This window comes from Haliotis rubra, unplaced genomic scaffold, assembly GCF_003918875.1.
Source record: "Haliotis rubra isolate DU_JTF1 unplaced genomic scaffold, ASM391887v1 Scf498, whole genome shotgun sequence".
Lineage (NCBI taxonomy): Eukaryota > Metazoa > Mollusca > Gastropoda > Lepetellida > Haliotidae > Haliotis > Haliotis rubra.
In genome coordinates this window covers 398758-413999 of record NW_025767188.1, presented here as the reverse complement: position 1 = coordinate 413999, position 15242 = coordinate 398758, and the positions used below count along the sequence as shown (strand labels likewise).

Here is a 15242-nt window from a genome sequence, read left to right as displayed (position 1 = left end):
CTCCGATGTATATCATTAGCGAAAATACGCCAATCCTATAAGAATGAGTGAAAGGGTTTGAGGTAATTTAATAAGAATAATCCTGAGAACATTTAATCGGTTATGACAGTATGTGGTTGTTTAGAAAATAGGGGGAAATGTGTGTCGTCATTTTGACATTACAAATAACGATGTAACTATAGCAGAATTGTTTTGCATAATTTGGAGTTTTTAATATGGACAGCGCCATGAACAGTGAATCATTCAAATACACACTCGTGTGTTTGTTCACATTAATAACTGCTCCCGTGTTTCCACTCAGTGTTTTCTTCTGAGATTTTACCTGCGCTTACTGACATTATGCGTGTTGATCCATTTGGTTTCGAAAGTTTATTTTCATTTTCATGTCCATATTTATTAAGAGGTGATAACTATGTTTAAGCAATTGTGTTTGGGACTTTTTGCAGATGAAGTTATTTTTCTTATTACAATTGAACATTCAAGAAAAATATCCCATTTTGGTTTTTAACCCGTCTTAATGTGTGCATTATAGATATAAAGTAAACGGCTAATAAAAATCATATTTTATAAATGCATATTTCTAAAGACGGGTTAAAAATCGCAAATGGGATTATTTTCTTGAATATGCAGTTGCAATAAAAGTCATGTGAAAATGACGATACATTTTATATAAGTTTTCTAGACAATCATATTAAACCGATTAATGTAAGCGGGATTATTTTTATCAAAGTACCTCAACCCTTTATACGCATTCTGATTGGATCGTCGTATTTTCGCACATGATATCCATAGAGGGGATGTCGGAGGTTTCGGAAAATGGCTGTCGCCATACCCATCGCGCTGCGGAGCTATTTTTAGAACTCCACGTGACCAGAAATTGACAATTGTATATTTCGCCCACAAGCTTCCTGAATGTGACGTATGTAAGACACCATTGGTGTATGTGGTCATGATGACGACAGTCAAGCACACTGACTAGACTGGGGATAACAACTGGTATAAATTCAGAGCGGAAAGGGACGGCCGTGATACAACCTCGCACTTTCTGCCGAAGTGGATACATTTTGAGGACTAGTTATGGTGTTGAGGGACGTTTTGTGACATCGCTATGGGCTGGTCACTCTCACGGCTTATGAGGATCCACCATGAGTTTTCATCGGCGAAAGCTCGTATCCTGATGCTTGGGTTGGATGGGGCAGGTAGGTTCGGGGATGTTTGTTTGTTTGTGAATTTGTTTGTTGAAAGACGCACTAATAAAAATTCCAGCTATATGACGGCGTTCCTTGAATAATCGAGTCCCATCGCTGGACCCAGTTAACTTTAACTGTTGGTTGGTGAAGATCAATGCGTATAACCGGGATCTTCTGGAGGGATGGGGAGATATGATAACAATAATAATAATAATAATAATCACTTCCCACTCGTAATCGCCAAAATGTGATTCTTAAAGAAAATATCAATATGAAATATCGACTATGTAATGAATTTACAGAGACTGTCCAACATCTTGTCAGTGGATGCCCTTCTTCGGCACAAACAGCAAAAGAACATGATGGCATGGCTCTTTGCTGTTACTACTGTCTCCGCCATGTCTGTGGCTTTGACTCCGAGGTCTATCCATGGTACGACCCTGAACATGTCCAGGGCGTCATGGAAAATGATGCTTTCAAACTTCTGTGGAATATACAGCCATATACAGCCTCAGATAAAATTTTCCTGCCAAAAAACCTGAACTTGTCCTTTTTGATAAATGAATAAATAAATGAATTTATTTATGTCATTGAATGTTCTGTCCCTTTTGACAGGAATGTCATTGACAAGATTCAGGAAAAGCATGATAAATATGCGGACCTCGCCTTTGAAATGTCTCGCTTGCATCCCAAGTACACTGTCGTCAGGCTCCTTATTGTTCTCGATTCCCTTGGTTTGGTACCCCCTGATCTCTTGGCGCAGATCAGGAGAGTGCCTGGGTTGTCCAACAGGAGTACAGCCCTTCTGACACTCTGGGTAATGCAGAAGGCGGCAGTGTTGGGGAGCCTTCATATTCTCCGGAAAGTTCTTGGTGGGTTCGACTAGGCAGTGTTTCCTTGGCTGCGTGTAGAGGGGGCGACGGCCCTGAGCTGATGATGAGCCTTACCAGCCTGACTGTGCCAGGATCACCCGAACCCTCTCTGCTGCATTTTCCTCTTTAATCTGTAACATATAATAATATTTCATTATGTTTCACTCAGAGAATCAGTATTAAGCGTTCCTTATTTACTGATCAGTATAACCTGTTGTTGAAAACCTATAATACAAGACAGATCATATACCGTAAGAAGTCCTATGTTCTCATTCAAATAATGTTATGGTTTTATAAATTTCAAAAACTGTCTTTGATAATCAAAGATTCTCACGATTAAACGTGGTAGGTGAGGTGTGGTATATAAAGAAATACACAATGTTCACAACGTACGACAGATTTTCTTACTTATATCGCTTGAAGCCGATAGACTCACCATATACTGTTCACAGAAATTATTGAGAAAATGTTTGTTTCCTAATACTGATAATAAACTTATAAAATAGATGTTACATTATGTAGTAAGGTACTCATAATGGGGGGCAACTCTTGTTACTACATCAAGGGGGTGTGACTAATGCAAATGAGTTACCTAATAGACATGACATTCCTCCGTCTACAGTATACAGAACTTTAAAGAATATTCAGTCAGGAGTTAGCACTGAGCACAAGATAACGGCAGGGAGGCCAAAGAAGTTCAGTACTACGTCTAGCCGGGGAAAGTGAGCAGGGGAAAATTGAAACATATTGAATGTATCAGAAATGAGTTGATTAATAGAGGAAGTCCTCCATTATGTAATGGAACCCTTAGAAACGAATTACACAGACTTAACTGGGTGATACAGCGCAGAATCCCCTGACCATTGATAAATGATGAATAAAAAGAAAGACGTTTAAACTGGTGTAGATTCACTGATTGGGATAATGCTTCCTTTTCTGATGAAAGTTTTATCTGGCTGTTTTCGAACTGTGTGAAAAGGTAAACAAAAGGTACCGTGAAACCTATCTACCAACGCCCAAAACATAGCCCGAAATTTCACACGTGGGAGTGACGCCGTTGTGTATTTTCACTGGAAGTTTTACGAAGGAACGATATGTTGACATTTAAATGGTTACCTCCTTCCAACAGCCCGGACACTGTATGAAGAGAATTGGATTTTCCAGCATGATAACGACCCAAAACACACCGCTGGCTACACAAAACAGTGGCTGTCGGACGAAAATGTTCAAGTTTTAGACTTGCCCAGCTACAGCCCAGATTATAACCCATTTGAGAATGTGTGGGGACTAATGAAGGACAGAATAAACAATAAAAGGACTTAGAAAATATTGAGGATATGAAGAAAGAAGTGGTCGAATATACCAACTTTGATCGATAGTGTTCCTTGGCACGTTCAGTCATGTATTGCAGGACAGGGGGTCTCACGAAGTACTGAAAAGACACTTAGACTGTAAGTCTGAATAGTATCTCATACTATATATAGCACTCCGTTTGTGTCGAGCTAAGAGTAAAGTGCTCGTTATGGTCCCCGGGACTTGGGAGTAAACAGTAAACCGTGGCACTGGCCGAGGTTAGAGTGAATATAGTTTTACGTCGACACGGCACTGTTCCTGCAATTCTGAGATGGTATTCCTACAAGAATTTGGGTCTTGGTTGAAAACAACAACTATTTTTCACCTTTCAATGGTGTTGGTGTCGCAGGTAATACGACGATCCTGTACAAGCTGAAGCTGGAAGAGGACGTTTCAACCATCCCCACCATCGGCTTCAACGTGGAGACCATCAGCCCGGCCAAAGGTGTGACGTTCACTGTGTGGGACGAGGGGGGTCAGCAGAAGATCCGACAGCTGTGGAGACACTACTACCTCAACACACAAGGTAGGTCAACATATACCCAACACTACTACCCCAACACACAAGGTAGGTCAACATATACCCAACACTACTACCCCAACACACAAGGTAGGTCAACATATACCCAACACTACTACCTCAACACACAAGGTAGGTCAACATATACCCAACACTACTACCCCAACACACAAGGTAGGTCAACATATACCCAACACTACTACCTCAACACACAAGGTAGGTCAACATATACCCAACACTACTATCTCAACACACAAGGTAGGTCAACATATACCCAACACTACTACCCCAACACACAAGGTAGGTCAACATATTCACAACACTACTACCTCAACACACAAGGTAGGTCAACATATTCACAGCACTACTACCTCAACACTCAAGGTAGGTCAACATATATACCCAACACTACTATCTCAACACACAAGGTAGGTCAGCATATACCCAACACTACTACCTCAACACACAAGGTAGGTCAGCATATACCCAACACTACTACCTCAACACTCAAGGTAGGTCAGCATATTCACAGCACTACTACCTCAACACTCAAGGTAGGTCAGCATATACCCAACACTACAACCTCAACACACAAGGTAGGTCAGCATATACCCAACACTACTACCTCAACACACAAGGTAGGTCAGCATATACCCAACACTACTACCTCAACACACAAGGTAGGTCAGCATATACCCAACACTACTACCTCAACACACAAGGTAGGTCAACATATATACCCAACACAGACTTCATGGTGTGTGTTTGTGTTAAACGTTAAGTGAGCAGTCTGTGAAGTTATAATGGTTAGCTGTGAGGATGTACACAGTGAGAACATCGCCAAACATGTTGAAGTCAATTCTTCGATACTCCCCAGGTCTGATCTACGTGGTGGACAGCGCAGATCGTCTGCGCATGAAGGAAGCCAGGTCGGAGCTCCATGGGATCTTCAGTTCGCCGGAGATGGCGGGGGTGCCGGTAGTGGTGATAGCTAACAAGCAGGATTTGCCAGGTGAGTGCGTCAGACTAGTCCATAATGACCGGCAAGGTAGAATCAGACCTCCAGCAGGCAAACTAGTGGTTGATACTATGCACAGTGACACTGTTATGGAGAAATTACACCAGGGCGGTGGGAGAACTCACCAGTGGTTTTACCGACAGGTAGATACATAACATGTTGGTTTTTGTACTGGCATAAGTCACATTCCTGCCATATGCTAGCATACCGTACAATGATGGACACGAGGTGTTTGGGGAAATCAAACCAGTTTTATCTGAGAAGAGCTAACACATTCACCACTGGGCCACCCTGCCGCCACTCTTCACATTAAATAAAAGATGAGTTCTATGGAGTCATGGGACACCGTTTATCACGCCGTAGAAGGAAATTATTATGAATGAAGAAATTTGTAAAATATATTTGTGTTTTGGACATATGTGCCCTAAAGCCCCCCGAGGTTGCTGAGGAACTTGACATGAGCGACCTCAAAAACCGGAAATGGCACATACACGGCGCATGCGCACCAAATGGAGAAGGGCTGTTCGAGTCGGTGCGGGAAATGTCACGTCTTGTGAAATACGTACAAAGAAAGGTCGATGATGAGTATGGTCGCTCCACAATATCAAATATATCAAACCAGTCAAAACTGCCCAGGGCACAATTATGACGTACATAGGGAACAGCTGTGCCCTCGGAAATACGGCTTCATTTACGTCTTGATCTGACACAGAAGATGACGTCCACAGCTCTACCGGGGCCACTCCGGATGTCCACCATCCTGTATGTAACTTCTCATGACAGAGATACTTGATATTGTTTGTTCCGGGTACTCTTAAGGCAGGCTAAAATATTGAATCCAACTACATGTGAGTGAGTGAGGCAGTCAGTTAGTCATTATTGTTTTGTTGTTTGTTTGTAAATGTTATGTAAATATTGTTTGTATTTTTTCTTCATAATAAACACGTTTTTCAAACACAGTTACCCTTGGTTTTCCTGACACACAAATATGTTATGGGGTCCGTATGTGAGTGAGTGAGTACGGACTGTTAATCAGCTTAAGGAAACTTTAAAATTTTGCACACTTCCTGAATAATCACCTACTCCAAGCAGACGGTGTGTTGAAGTTGACCACCTGGCAAAAAGAACTGGCAGCATATAGAATGGGAACTGAAACATTTGTTCAGCGAAAGGTTGTGGCGTCATAGCCAGGGAACTGTAGTGGTGGGAAATCCTTTCTGGCAATGTTGTGCGTTATAACCAGTTTGGTGTTATAACCAGGGTAGACTGTATACATGAAACACAATATAACCATCCAGTCTGCATCTAAGTACCCTTGGGAACATGGGCCACATTATGCTGTTGAGGGTAAAATCTCTTCAACACTCTGTACCCAGTTATACAGTAAACTGTTTAATTCAGTTGCGTTTTACTGTCTTGTTCAATTAAGTAATACTTGGACTATTTACGAAGCGATTAGAGATTGCTGTTTCCATTTTCAACGGACATAGATACCGGATACCGTCCTTGAGTACATCCCGGTACATCACAGTGTGTCGCTTCAGTATGGAAGGAACAAATATGGTGCTGACCAATCAAAGATAATCAAGATGAATTCGATCCTACGATCGTCGGATCATTGTCAGCTAAGGGGCGCAACTGTATGTATGTCGTAATTTTGTGTTAAAGGATGGGAGGAGTTACGATCATCCTTTTCGCTAAGACTGATTTCTTTGTATGGGCCCAGTGTATTAGGTTGCCTTCATGAAGTCTAGGTTTCGAGGGTTACGTTATTAGACTGACTGAGTTTGGTTTTACGCCGCTTTTAGCAATATTCCAGCAATATCACGGTGGGGGACACCAGAAATGAGCTTCACACATTGTACCCATGTGGGGATTCGAACCCGGGTCTTCGGCGCGACGAGCCAACGTTTTAACCACTAGACTACTCCACCGCCCCTACGTTATTAGAGTACACCAGTACTGTTTGATTGTGCAACTTGGAACAATATTCCAGTGGGAGAAAGGCTTGACGTGATATTGACACGTCCTCATGACATCAATAGGGAGGCTATAAGTCATTCAATGTTAACTTACAATGGAGTCTGTCCTGAGTCTATCCTGAGTAATATTGGCGTCAATCCTGAGTCTATCCTGAGTAATATTAAACATCGACAAGTAGGAAACATATTTATTCGTAAAAAATGTACAAGATACAATATATTTTATATCCAGCATATTAGTGATTTTGTAAAAATGTATTAAACATGAGTAAGAGGAAAATAGATATAAAACAACACAGAACTAACCCACGGGGATTATCTACAGCGTCTTCTATTCTCCCTGCCAAAAGTGACAACACTGAAACCTGATAATGCTCTGAGAGGTGAGACAGGCACCTTGGAACATGGAAAAGTCACAGACCTGAGAGAATCACTGGCCGTTTACTACAACATCTGGTTATCCCTGCAGGCAAAGGGTTACCTGGGCAACACAGGCGCTAACAGCAAGAGTTAACTGGGCAACATGCGTGTTGCACCTCAACTGATAGCAAGGGTTGACTGATCAACATACATGTTACACCCTATCACCTGATGAAGAAGCAAGAATTAGCTTTGAAACGTTGTGATAGAGAATAAAAAAAGAATCTGTTATCCATAAAAAGTGTCATGCATCCATGTTCCTCCAGTTTCTAAATGCCCTTTAAAGACTGCAAGTTACGCCCCAGCTGATAGCAAGGATTAACTGATCTATTCATGAAGGCTCTGTTACTGAGACATGCTCCAAGTTAGTGTCACTTCACTGACTATTTCCACAGACAGCAACCCAGCCAGGTGTGCGTTGCCGAGGCAGACAGAGTTGTCTCCCTTGTGAAATATATACGCGACTTTGATAGGCACGTCTGTTAAAAAAAGATAACAATTTCAAATGTTTCCAAATGAATTTGTTCATGGGTTATTACAAAGAGAATCTCCACGGATAAATAAACATCCCATTACACAACTATTATTGCTGAAGATGACCTGTATTCCTACAGTGAAGACATCTTTGCATTAAATCAACATGATCACAAATCTGTGCACTGTACAACATGAAGTAATTGATTAGTGAATTGAGGAGCTACTGATTTCTGTGAGCGTGTGCAAAAGATCAAAACATAGTAAAGTACATTTTTTTAAATAAAATTTTCAATAAAATATTTAATTCAAAACATTCTTTCACAATGACCTATGTTCATGTTCTGTAATAATGAAGTTATTTTTGTTAAGTCTTCAAATTCATTTTGTTTATTGCTCCAGCTAAGTGCAAACACACACAAAAATCTCTGCAGCGATTTGAGGCACTGTAAAAAACATGTGCCCCCATTTGCTGGCTCGGATTCATTTGCTGGTTCAAATACAAACACACGAAAAGCCCCAAGAGAGGGTTTCTCTCCAACAACAGATCAACACGGTTTCAAAACATACATTTCAATAAAATAACACTAATATTTATCCAGTAAAGCTAATTACGCTCAGTAAAATATGTTCCATGGAAACAGTAATCAAAATAGATGCCAAAATATCTATCAACAAATGATTAAAGCATAAATGTTAGAAGAATTACCAAGTGAGAATGTCAGTCAAGTTTAATAACAAATTGGTTAAACCCATTTTCAACAATGTCCCTGAAAGTACCAAAGCCATTCAAATGCTTTGATGGAACTCAGGAAATTCTCACACAACATAAGCTGTGGGGTAGCCTAGTGATTAAAGCGTTCGCTCATCACGCCAAAGACCCGAGTTTGATTCCCTTGGGTAAAATGTGTGAAGCCAATTTCTGTTGTACTCCGCAATGATATTGCTGGAATATTGCTAAAAGCGGTGTAAAACTAAACTAAAACATTCACTCTTACACAGCCCAGTACGCCCTAAATGCTGATGAAACAAGGATAGATTGTCACGGTGTCCCTGACATGGCCCTCATACAACCAAGGACATTCTCAAATATCACAGAAATAGGCTTTTGAGAGGAATCAAACCCAGATCTTCTATGTGACAAGCGAACACTTAAATCACTGTGTTACTCACAATCCCTTGAAAAGGCAAACATAAGAAAGTACAGGTACAGAGGGAGTAGAAAAGGAATTGAGTTTCAATCCTCTACCAATCTCATCATGGTCTGGACATGATTGATATGTAGGTCTGTACACTCAAGTCACTATGGATTCAGCAGACGTCACGATGGCTTCTCGTGCAACTTCTTGTTGAGCTCACACAGCTGTTTTAGAAAGCCGTCATTGGGGAAGATCTCTCGCTTGGCTCGAACTAATTTCACAGCCTCTTTCAGAGGCATATCTCGCTTCAACATGAGAAATGCCAATACTGTGGACCCTGATCTGCTGATGCCCTGCATACAATGGATGTAGATCTTCCCTGGACAACAGAACAAAGACAAGTTGCAGAACACACAGTCAGTGAGTTTGGTTCATTGCTCTAAACAGAATTTCAAGGATTTATCCAGATCTGCTCAGTGACTGACACTTATTGCATGTCTCCAGCAAATGACAGTAAAAATTCCAGATAAACAATTTCCCAATGCCTCAGAATTTATCACATAAGGTCATGAATGTCTGTTTTATCCCAGTCACAATTAGTATCCAATTTACCTGGCATGGGTCCTTAGTTTGGGATCCTGGATAATGTCCTAGTTATGTCCTGACAAGTCAACACATTTGGAGGACTGCCACAAGTGATGCAGATCTTAGATGCCTACCACTTTAGGGAAACCCATGAGTACGGTGCAAACAAATCTGGAGTCACAGGCTAATCTGGATTCGAACTCATGATCTTTGGGACCAGGCATGTCTAAAGGAGCTAACTCCTCCATGCCTCTTACAACCAGCTTTACTTGGGGCATACCCCCACCCATACACCCACAGTCTTTAATGATCAGAAAACAAGATGTTCAGTTTTGAAGTACTCAATCTTGACCTCCCAAAAGGCCAATATTCTCCCCTACGGGACCATTCATAATTCATGGCTAGGGAGGAGGAGGATGATTTTCATGGAGAAGCATGTACAATGTACCCCCCAACCCCACCCAACCCCTCTAAATTTATTTACAAAGTAAGTGTCCCCCACCTCCACCCCTAGCATGTCATGTACAAAGTGAGTTACCCTCCCCCCTTCCCATAATTGTTAAGCATAATGTTTTAACTTACTGATGTACAAACTCCCCAGTACATGTGTTGAAAATTGATAACATCCCCTTCACAATCATCACCAACCCCTCTAGACACAGGTTATGAACGGTCCCTAAGTCTGTAGCAATTTTCAGTAATAACTACTCCATTGCATTTAAATCCTATCACCATGTAACCATAGTTCCAAATATTCTTTTTGATTTTTTTTTGCATTCCTGTGATAACAAGATCATTACAGATGAGCATCAAGTTTACATCACTTCATTTAATAGACCCGTGAAGATCCGGGGTAGAATAGGTCTTCGTCAACCCATGTGCTTGCCATAAAAGGCGACTATGCTTGTCGTGAGAGGCGACTAACGGGATCGGGTGGTCAGTTTCGCTGACTTTGTAGACACATGTCATCGGTTCCCAATTGCGCAGATTGATGCTCATGCTGTTGATCACTGGACTGTCTGGTCCAGACTCGATTATTTACAGATGCCGCCATATAGCTTGGATATTGCTGAGTGCGGCGTAAAACTAAACTCACTCACTCACTTCATTTAATAATATGAAATCCCAGATGAATACCTAAGACAGTACAACCCAATCTATGTTCATATTCCTTGAAAACTCACCATTGTCTGCAAGAGCTTTGTCAATGAAATCGGCTGCCTTCTCAAAGTGCTGACTCATGTTGTATGTAAAAATGTCCTTCCCAGGGAAACCAAAAAACTTGATTCCAACATCACTAAAATATTCAGCACTAGTGTCAATCATATTGAACTTGGCTCCCATACAGGTGTTGACCACGTGTGTGATGCCCATCTCCTTCAAGTCCTCCTTGCTCCGGGCCGCCGAGCTACAACACAGCAGAGATAAAAACAAGATAAACATTATTTTTTTGTGTTTGTGACCCTTTTGCGCAATACATTCTAAATCATAAAGTTTATGCATGTTTTGGTTTTATGAATGAGTGAGTGAGTTTTACACCACTTTAATCAGTGTCCAGCAATATCACTGCGGGTGGCACCTGAAAGGGGCTTCACACATAGTGCCCACGTGGGGAATCGAACCCGGGTCTTCAGTGTGATGAACAAACACTTTAACAAGCCTACCCCACTGCCCCTTTAATTTTATGAAATTACAATCAAATAGAATATATTGGAAAAATAATGTTGGAGTCACAGCTTGTTGACAAGCTGTTGGCAGCCACACTGGATTTCAGCTCAACATGTCTTGACCAGGCTATATATTGTGACCATCTGATATATCAGGTTCTAGGTAACTGGTCTTTAACATTTTGGAGAAAACTTTGTTTTTAAATGAAACACATAATTTCTCCTGAAACCATGAAGCCATTTCAGACAGGTATAAAACATTTAAAGATGATGAGGGTGGATGATGAGGGTGGATGATGAGGGGGGGATGATGATGATGAGGGTGGATGATGAGGGTGGACGATGAGGGTGGATGATGATGGTGGATGATGATGGTGGATGATGATGATGAGGGTGGATGATGAGGGGGGATGATGATGATGATGATGAGGGTGGATGATGAGGGGGATGATGATGATGAGGGTGGATGATGATTATGAGGGTGGATGATGAGGGTGGATGATGATGATGAGGGTGGATGATGAGGGGATGATGATGATGAGGGTGGATGATGAGGGGGATGATGATGAGGGTGGATGATGAGGGGGATGATGATGAGGGTGGATGATGATTATGAGGGCTGATGATGAGGGTGGATGATGATGATGAGGGTGGACGATGAGAGTGGATGATGATGATGAGGGTGGATGATGATTATGAGGGTGGATGATGATGATGAGGGTGGATGATGAGGGTGGATGATGATGATGAGGGTGGATGATGAGGGTGGATGATGATTATGAGGGTGGATGATGATGATGAGGGGTGATAATGATGAGGGGAATGATGAGGGCATGAGGGTGGATGATGAGGGTGGATGATGATGATGATGGTGGATGATGATGGTGGATGATGATGGTGGATGATGATGATGAGGGGGTGGATGATGAGGGGATGATGATGATGAGGGTGGATGATGATTATGAGGGTGGATGATGAGGGTGGATGATGATGTTGAGGGTGGATGATGAGGGGATGATGATGATGAGTGTGGATGATGAGGGTGGATGATGATGATGAGAGGTGGATGATGAGGGGGTGATGATGAGGGTGGATGATGAGGGGGATGATGATGAGGGTGGATAATGATTATGAGGGCTGATGATGAGGGTGGATGATGATGATGAGGGTGGACGATGAGGGTGGATGATGATGATGAGGGTGGATGATGATTATGAGGGTGGATGATGATGATGAGGGTGGATGATGAGGGTGGATGATGATGATGATGGTGGATGATGAGGGTGGATGATGATTATGAGGGTGGATGATGATGATGAGGGGGTGATAATGATGAGGGGGATGAGGGGGATGATGAGGGTGGATGATGATGATGAGGGGGGATAATAATGATGAGGGGGATGATGAGGGGGGGATGATAATGATGAGGGGGAATGATGAGGGGAGATGATGATGATGAGGTTGGATGATGAGGGTGGATGATGAGGTGAAGGTAGAGGCAGAGGGATGGTAGAGGGAAAGACAGTGTCAACCTATTATGTTGTTTGTTGTCTAAAACCACTCTCAGCAATATTCCAGCTCTATAACAGCAAGCTGTAAATAAAAAGTCCAGATGATCCAGTGATCGATATTGTGAGCACCTACCCATGCCGTGGGGGTACAAGGACACAATGAGTCATACACATTGATCCACCTGATCTAATTGTACCACCATCATAGGCAGTGAACACACAATAACATTTAGAAAGTGGTCAAATGTAACACACATTATATTTGGGATTACACTTTCTCAGTACAAATTCTAGTACTTTTGTTGGGCTGAGTCCCATCCAGGGGAGCAGTGCCAGTTTACACTTAACTGAGAGGTACACAAAGTCTATGGTCTTGACTACCAGTTGTCCGACTTCCATTTTTGTGGAAGCTGCGATGGCTGAGTGGGTTAGACGGCTGACTTTGTGTGCTTGCTATTAGTATTAGGTGTCTGACTCTGAGAGTGTGGGTTCGAATCCGGGACGCTTCTCAACCCCAAAAGTACTAGAATCTGTACTTTACTGAGAAAGTGCAATCCCAAACATAGCATGTGTTACATCACAGCAGGTACCTTTTCTTACCCAGAATTCCCATCAGAGAGGACTGACTGACTGACTGAGTTTAGTTTTACGCCGCTTTTAGCAATATTCCAGCAATATCACGGCGGGGGACACCAGAAATGGGCTTCACACATTGTGCCCATGTGGGGAATCGAACCCGGGTCTTCGGCGTGACGAGCCAACGCTTTAACCACTAGGCTACCCCACCGCCCCCATCAGAGAGGAAACAAAGACAGTAAAACGTGAATCAAAGATTACTTTGACTTACTGGTCACCGAGAATAATCCCAGGGGGGTGGCAGGGAAGCTAAACAGACTATAGGCTCCCTGGGGGATCGGCTTGGAGGTCATAGCATCGTTGTTGGAATGAAGATACTCTCGTACCTCACGCAACAAGTCTGGATCATGTGACGTCATTGCAAGGCGGAACTGGAAGTATATGTAACAATATCATACACAGGTCGTGGACACCTCCCTTACATAGTCGTCATACATCACCCATGTCGGCAAGAAGGAATGGTGGATGAGTGAGTGAGTGAGTGAGTTTAGTTTTATACCGCACTCAGCAATATTCAAGCTATATGGCGGCATCTGTAAATAATCAAATCTGGACCAGTCAATCCAGTTATCAACAGCATGAGCATCGATCTGCGCAATTGGGAACCGATGACATGTGTCAACCAAGCACCCGATCCCATTAGTCGCCTCTTACGACAAGCATAGTCGCCTTTTGTGGCAGGCATGGGTTGCTGAAGACCTATTCTACCCCGGATCTTCACGGGTCGAATGGTGGATGCATACCTTGGTATAAATATGTAAACATACCACAGTTAGGCTTCTGTGTATCTTCTCCATCCACAATAGCAGACTGAGGAAAATCTATTCCATTCAGAAAATGGAGACTGGTTATATTTTTAACGCAACAACATTGTGGTTGGTATACTGCAAGTTTACTGCAAACAGTTTAGCTATTCAGAAAAATGGTGATGAATTATGACAATCAATCACCTAATTAATCTTTGAATGGAAATTAAAACCTATCAATCAGTGATAATCCAGGATTAACTGTAACAACGCTGCGCATAATACTGACATTTTTCCCATTTGCCAAAAACTTGGACTGCCCATATTTCATTTGCACAGGCAACATGGATTCACAGGGATTTGTGGCTGAACATAAATTATAACACTTCTTGTGGCCTATATATAAGGACTTTGAAGGCAATGTAAATTTATCTCTATTTGTGTATTGTGTGTTTGTGTTACTGATAATATGGCTCATGGCCTCCATAAGATAAGAGGGTTTCTACTGTATGCCAGGCCATTACATTATACCCCCCACCCCCAAAACACACACACACACACACATATATAGGTATACAGGAATACATTTGTTAAGTAATGTAAACATTATAATATACTACTCAAAGTTTGATAAGGATCATATTTTTCAGCAATTGTAAAACTTTCAACAAAGGTGAATGACAACCAACACAGAGTGATTGATGTTCAGAAATGTTTACTTCAAGAAATTGTGACAGAAAAATTTGGCAAACATGACATTTCATCGCGTACTCCTAAGGTAAAGGGAGAGTACCATAAAAAGCATGGTAATTTCATGATCACGAAATTGTTTAAACTCTGCACATTCCATTTCACACAGCACAAACAAGTGTCAGTAGCGGGTATGGCCTCCGTTAGCTCCAATGACAGCTTGGCAACGTCGTCTCATGCTTCCAACGAGGTTTTGAATGGACGCAAGATAGAGATTGTTCCATTCTTGGATCAGAACATTTTCAAGTTCCTGGAGGGTGGTTGGTTGTACAGGACGACGTGAAATCGCTACCTGAAGCATATTCCAGACATGCTCGATAGGGTTGAGGTCTGGAGAACGAGCTGGCCAGTCCATACGAACAATTGTCTCACGTTCCAG

General features: G+C 42.1%; 3 protein-coding genes and 1 long non-coding RNA gene across 6 annotated transcripts in view; 2 read left to right on the top strand and 2 right to left on the bottom strand.

Moving 5' to 3' along the window:
• The window catches only part of LOC124291619, a 237458-nt gene that overhangs the window by 74914 nt on the left and 147302 nt on the right, over window positions 1–15242 (top strand). The window lies entirely within an intron of this gene.
• Window positions 1–15242, bottom strand: part of LOC124291602 (tripartite motif-containing protein 45-like) — a 138120-nt gene that overhangs the window by 39666 nt on the left and 83212 nt on the right. The window lies entirely within an intron of this gene.
• Window positions 1–15242, bottom strand: part of LOC124291603 — a 106520-nt gene that overhangs the window by 39666 nt on the left and 51612 nt on the right. The window lies entirely within an intron of this gene.
• LOC124291611 (ADP-ribosylation factor 6-like) lies at window positions 973–6353 on the top strand. Its single transcript, XM_046728661.1, has 4 exons — window positions 973–1199; window positions 3765–3941; window positions 4813–4947; window positions 5373–6353. Exons 1-4 carry the CDS (start codon window positions 1109–1111, stop codon window positions 5600–5602), a joined length of 633 nt encoding a protein of 210 aa, XP_046584617.1. The 5' UTR covers window positions 973–1108; the 3' UTR covers window positions 5603–6353.